General features: G+C 37.5%; 1 protein-coding gene across 1 annotated transcript in view; it reads left to right on the forward strand.

Moving 5' to 3' along the window:
• Window positions 1-6,847, forward strand: part of LOC137594991 (testis-expressed protein 264) — a 36,938-nt gene extending 30,091 nt beyond the window's left edge. Inside the window, 2 exon segments of the mRNA XM_068314736.1 lie at window positions 3,458-3,576; window positions 3,578-6,847. Coding sequence (XP_068170837.1) covers window positions 3,458-3,576; window positions 3,578-3,626 — 168 coding nt within the window. The 3' untranslated portion in view covers window positions 3,627-6,847.
• Window positions 6,848-7,076: the final 229 nt, after the last annotated feature.

The raw sequence follows: 7,076 nt of genomic DNA on the forward strand, positions 1-7,076 counted from the left end.
ATGGACCATGTGAGACCATACTTATGATGTGATTAAAGTATCTTTCAGTGTTTTATAATAAAATCTGACACACAAATAATTTCACTCTGGTTTTGTTGTTGATGTTAATTTACACAAAGTTCCAGTAACAAAGCTCTAAAATAGTAAGTACTGTTAATCTGCGACACATGAAATAGCTCAGCAATTAAGCTTTCTAGAACACATTAATTGAGTTTCCATGGTAGTGTTGAATGGCTTCATGTGAAGCAACTGTGACACAGGCTGATGTGTGCTTGGAATGACTGAGAAAGAGCATCGAGATTCTTCTGAGAGCAGATGGGGATAGGCTACAGTGCTTGTCTTCTATTTGGATTTAATCTGAAAGACTTTGGTGGTGAGGACCATCAAACCCTCAAAGCCAGCATACATGAGTATAAGCTGAATTTCTCATTTCAGTTCAGATTTTCTTTTGAACCTGATTTGTTTGTTCAAAATGGTCATCTGTTCCCTTCATAAACCAACATTCATTTTCATTCATTTATGGTCAATGCTTTTTTCATTGTCTCTGGTCGCGCCTGGAGCCTATTCCAGCAGGCTGGGGTGTGAAGGATGGTACTGTGCTGTGCACTGTGCAATGCCAGTGCAGAGTGGAGCCACATATAGACAGATGTCTGTGGAGAGGAGAGAGGAAGCCAGAAAACCCAGAGAGAACCCGCACAGATACAGGGAGAGCATGCAAACTCCGCACAGAGCGGGATACGAACTTTCGGCAACAGCGCTACCCACTGCGCCACTGTGCCGCACCATAAATCAACAATGTAATGATATGTTTAACAAGAAAGAAATAAAATGGCTGATGTCTTCCAGACATCTTGAAACCTGTATCGAGAATGTGAGTGCAACCAAATCAATAAATTCACTGTTTGGAACCTCCTGCACAATTACAGAATCCTACCGTGCAGTTTGTCTTACTGTTTCCACCAGTAGTTTACTCCTTAGCTTGACCGGTGCTCAAAGTGTTCTACCATGGTAAAAATTACCTCTCACAGTAACACTCACTGTTTTATATTGCTTTACTCACATGCCAATAACTATGTAATAAATAACAACAAACAAAATACATATACTATAGGATGGTGAGAGACTCAGAGTGAGGATTGCTTACTCTGAGTGACAACAAGCATTGACTGACTTTGGTCTGTTAACTGTTAAAGGGGCTTGTCAAACCCTTTGACCCGAGCAGGACCGAATATTACGTTCAATAATAGAAGAGAATAGGAATGTTAACATTAGCTGCAGGAACTGTTTGACCACAGCTGCAACAAATAGTGTTCTCTGACACACCTTGGTATTGGGTTAGCTGTTGTCAAACCAGTCTCAGTTTGTCTTGGTTACTGTAAGGGGTCTCCATCTGGCAGTTTGTACAGGTGTCTGACCTAGTGCATCTACCAGTGGGACTGGGTCTTTTTTTAGTGTCTGAAATGCAAAATCTGCATAACATGATACAATACATTGCAGATGATCGCTGAACTTGATGAGCAAACCCAGGAGAGATTCACAGATGTTTCTGTGGGAGAGGCGCACCAATACTTTACGTAGCTGAAATCACAGAAACCCACATTGTTCATGCATATAGTAGTGTAAGAAAAACAATACTGCTGTCTATAATATGCTCACAGACAGAGGGTGCGAGACTTTAAAATATGGAGTTTGGAAGGGTGTCAGCTATTTTTTGTAAAGATTCCATCTCAACCCAAGAGCCTGATTATCAGGTTCTTTTGTACCACTGAACAGTTACCCTGTCTGTCACCATTTTCACTGTACCTAAAGTTGGAATGTCAGCAAGTCAGGGATTCCTCTCTCTCAGGATCTGTCAAGAAACCATACTAATCTGAACAATTTCAACTCCTTTAAATATTTCATAAACTTGGCTTACTGTGAGAAATGATATACTGACTGAAGTACCATAGTACTTTAGTTCACATCAATATTGGAACATAGGGTTTGAAATTGAAGGAGTTAAGACTGTAAAGTATGAATACAAAGGTCTTCACAATATTAACTTATATTCAATTCAAATCCTTAATTTAACCATGGCCTGGCCAAGGTAGCAACCATATAAGTCAAAATTGACATGAAACAGACATGTGATACAAAATTGAACTATAACACAGAAAAAAGTGGATAGGAAGATGAATGAATGAATGAATGAATGAATGAATGAATGAATGAATGAATGAATGAATGAATGAACATTGAGCATATTGGGATACTGATACTGGCATTACAGTTTCAATGAGTTTGTTAATGGTTGACATTTAGAATGTGCCATAAGGGTGAATGTAACAGACGCTTGCATGAGCAGAATTAAAAACATGATATTCGAAAGGTTAATGAACCCACAGAAGTGGAATGCCTCTTCATTTGTGTATTCCACTTCAAGGACTAAGATAAGTGGCAGCAGAAAAGCAGCACTTATCAGCAATGTGAAGTGTGGAGGTACAAAAGTCTGCAGAGGTCTGAGATGAGTTAGAAAAGTAAAAGAGATTTGTGCTCATTCTGAGGTGGAATGAAGTTCTCACATCTTGTTTTCACTTATCATTGACTGATAAAGACTACAGACTGTTTGCATATTTACAAACTGTGGTCTCTTCTCTTTCCCTTGTATGTACAAATACAAACAAGACATACACCGCCCAGCCAAAAAAAAGTCACCATTTGGGTTTCAATAAGCAAATTGCAGGGTTATGATCAGGGGTTGCTTCGGTTGGTCAAGTCTAGGCTCAGCAATATTATTCATTGAGTCAGCTGAGTATATGAATGTACTGAACAACCAGACAATCCCATAAATGGATTTTTTCTTCCGGATGGCACGATCATATTCCAGGACAACAATGCCAAAATTTATCAGACTCTAATTGTGAAAGAGTGGTCCAGGGAGCGTGAGGAATCATTTTGACACATCAATTGGCCCCCACAGTCCTGAGCTTAACCCAACTCAAAGTCTATGGGATGTGCTGAAGAAGACCTTGCAGAGTGGTTTGACTCCTATCGTCAATACAAGAACTCGGCCAGAAATTGATGCAATTCTGGACAGAAATAAATGCTGTGACGTTGTACGAGGTTGTCGAAACAATGCCATGACAAATGCACACCTCAATTAAAGCTACAGGCAGTCCCACAAAATATTAGAGTGTGTGACCTTTTTTTGGCCGGGCAGTGTAGTATTATGATTCATATTAAAATTAGCAGTGGTGACTTTACACCTTCAGATTTAATTTAGAAAAGGCATTTTCAACACAGTCAGACATACTTTTTAAGCAGGGACATTTATTTTTAATTGACTGAACTGTTGACTCAAACTACTGCTGATTACTTTCTAAGTATACGTACTTGTGTTATTCCTGTGTATACTATTTATCATGAATCATATCTTTAGTTTCTTCTTTTCTAATTCAATTTCAAATAATCTTTACAGGAAAGGAGGCTGTGTGCACATCCATTCGTGGAGATCTATAGCAAAGGTCAAATCCACTTTATGGCACCCTTGGCTCGGCAGGAAGAATTCTATGTGCCTGAAGCCCAGCAGGTTGATGGAGACAAAACAAGATGAATGGCACAGCGCCACGGATGTCTCAGGAATGTGACATTCAGCAGATTTTTAGCAACATTGTTTTTGATTTTTCCCCATAAGTAACCTTGTGTACACGAGATTAAAAATTGATTCATGCTGCATTCAAGCATTTATACATCTTAAAAACAAGAACAATTAAAGGATTAGATTTTACTCAGTTCAATACTGTCAGCTATTTTTAACCCTTTTGAAAGCTGCATGTAAGAACACCCATGTGTTTCACTTTCAGCGTTCAGCTGAGGGAATTGTCGCCTGGGCCTGATGGACTTTGTTTTTACTGTTGTTTTGTTTATGAGAAGCCCCAGTGAAGCAAACTGTGATTGACACTTATGTAGGCGTTAATGAAAAGCTTGAGCGCCACAGACTGTGGTGGAAGTGTGCTGCCACTTAGCAAGGGCGGTCCACAGTTAAATGGACACCATATGGAAAACTAGCTTTCAATGTAAAACACAAATTTCCACTCAACAGTGATTTCTTCCTACAAGTCATACAACAAATTTCAAGAGTGAATACTGACTGAAGTGAAATTAAATGTCCGTCAATCACAGTATACCATGCAATTTGAGAATTTGACTGGTCACAACTCTTTACTGCTTCACCATAACAGCTTCTGACAGAGGCCACATTGTTCAATTGAGTTCAGTTCAGTACAAGCAGACATTATTATGTATTTCAGATGTACAGAGTGTCAGATGCAGCTCATGGCTCTTGTGGCTCAGCAGGCAGATTATTGCATTCCTTAAGATGCAGAATTCAGTAAGAACAAATTTACAGTGACTCAAATCCATCAAGTCGAGCCTGACTAAAACTTAAAATATACAACTGAAAAGATAATTACAAATACTGAAACAGAACAACATTAGATGTTACCTTATTTATATTAATTTAGGTACAAACATGTAGGATTTCAAAAGAACAAAAGCAATATTCACGTTGGATGATATGAAATACTTTTAATAATCAACATTTTTAAATTATTGATCAAGAAAAAATGTCATTTTGTGCAGTGAAATGAATACCATTTTTTAAAAATAATGTATGATTGATAAAATGATATTTAATTTGAAATCTATACTTGGTATAACTTGTCTTTTTTCACATAGTCACATTTAATTTTAGAGCTACAGTTTAATTACTTTGAATCAGCAATGACACACAGTCGATGTCCACATATCTAAAATAACTGAATGTTAACATCTGTGGTGTTGTCAGAATGCTATCAGTTTATTCAGGAGCGTTCATGTTCATATTCATGTTAGATTAAGGGATGTAAACCTTCCAAATGATTTAAATAGTTATAATGTGCATATTCTCCTTTGGGATGATGGGGAAAGCGTGGTGCCACATATCAGATTCATTTACAGTGAAGGAACTGTCCAGTCAGACATTTGCTTATTCCACACTCTCCTTACAATTTATTGCTGTTCTCATAATGTAATGACTGTATATTCTTCAGAAGACTGATTTATTATTATTTTTTAGATTATGCTGCTCAAAAAATTAATAAAAATGAGTGAAAAAGAAAAGTGAGACAACTGTCCATGGAATTTCTTTGCTTTTTCCAAAAATATTTGACATTGATTAATAATTATTAATAAAAAGTAATCTCTTTTGACACTATATAGTAGATGGCATATTATCTCAATAAGTATAACAAATGTTAGTTACTTGACAGTCTTAATTGTATTTGGTTAATTTTGTTCAGGCCCCTCACAGCCACATCTCTCTTCATATTCAGTCCACAGGCTCAAACTTTATAACGACACCCCAGAGAACCACTCATCAGCAGTCCATCTGGATGGCCTCTCTTTGCTACAAAACACAGTGAAACTGAGCAGTGTTGACAAATCCAATGGTTTTCATGTGTCCCGGGTGCAGAGTAGGAATGACAATTGGATGCATGACTGTGAATGATAATATGACAGGCAGCCTTGCTTCTGTCACACTGCAAATAACACAGCCAGGCAGGACACTGGGAGTTTCTTGGTCCACCAACCTCAAACCCACCATCCACAACCCCTTACTGCCCCATCCCAGTGACCGAATCAACCCTCAGCTGCCTCACACATGGCTCCAATCACTCTGTCATACAGCAGCATAAAAAACATTCTGTCATAGTTTTGAAAGGTTTTTTATGTGGAGTTGGTGGCTTTGTCACCAAGGTTGTTGTAAAGGTCTTGGTTTGGACACCATCAAACTTGTCAAAGCAAACCTTTAGTAAGATCTATTGATCAAGGACGAATAAAGCAATTCCAAGTCTGTCAGGTCTCTGAGTTTAGACCATTGAAATGGTGCAGCATTTAAAAATTTTCTGTCAAGGGATTGTTTTGGAAATTTAATGATCCAGATGAGGAATGAAACAACGAGAAGTAAATTGATGAGAAGAGTCCATCTGTCTTTGTGTTTTTTTTTCCATTTATCATGCTGCAAACAAGTAAAAATCACAATTCAGGGTACTGGTTCAGTAAGAGTTAAGTTCAAAGAACAAAGAAAGCAGGGCATATTTATGGTGAAAATTGCCTCTAGGACTCTCCACAGTGTCATGTCCTGCCCAGAGACAAGATTAATATTCCATACTGTAACATTTCAGACAACTAAACATCATACAATACTGTATGTCCAAGGTCATTAGAGAGCAGAACAGGCACTGACGGGGTTAACAGTTGAGCACCGAGTAATGAATCATTCGACTAAAATGTGGAACAGTTAGCATAAAAGTGAAAATATTCATTCTTCTTTAAAGGATGTCTGTGTAGGTTCCCAATCATGAGGAAATGAAGAAAATTAAGAAGAGCAGAAAATGAATCAACTGAACTTGCAGAAGTTTTGATGAAACGAACATGTGGTTGAAACAAAAGTTTCAACCACATTTTTTTTACTCTTCTCCTTTACACAGTGTTTCAACATTTGTGGTTATGACCTCATTCGCTTTTTGCAGATGACTAAGGATTATTAACAATATCATTCTTTACATTGAATGTAAAACCAGCAGCAATTTAGATAAGAACAAAAATAGATTGCTGAAAACAGTTAGTTTACATTTTAGAAAAGCTCTCTTTGTCTGGTGTGTAAAAGTTGTCTTATGTTCTGTGTTAAATGAGGAACTCATGTTCAGTAACTATTTGGTTTAATTCAAGTATATTTTGTCCACATTTCATATGACAGTTTTTTAAAGTGTGTGTTCATGTTTGAGTGAATCTCTCTTAGATGTTGTTAACGTAACTATCTTGTAATACCGACCTCATGAATAAATGTGTTTTTAAAAATCAAATCTCTGTCTCTCTCTCTCTCTCTCTCTCTCTCTCTCTCTCTCTCTCTCTCTCTCTCTCTCTCTCTCTCTCTCTCTCTCTCTCTCTCTCAAACTTTCAAAAATATCTCTTTTTTGCATTCTCTTCTTCTTTTTTCACAAACTCAAGAAGTCTGTTGAACCCCTTGAAGTATGCAGATCTTTCACCATTTTATT

Source organism: Antennarius striatus, chromosome 5, assembly GCF_040054535.1.
Source record: "Antennarius striatus isolate MH-2024 chromosome 5, ASM4005453v1, whole genome shotgun sequence".
Classification (NCBI taxonomy): Eukaryota; Metazoa; Chordata; class Actinopteri; order Lophiiformes; family Antennariidae; genus Antennarius; species Antennarius striatus.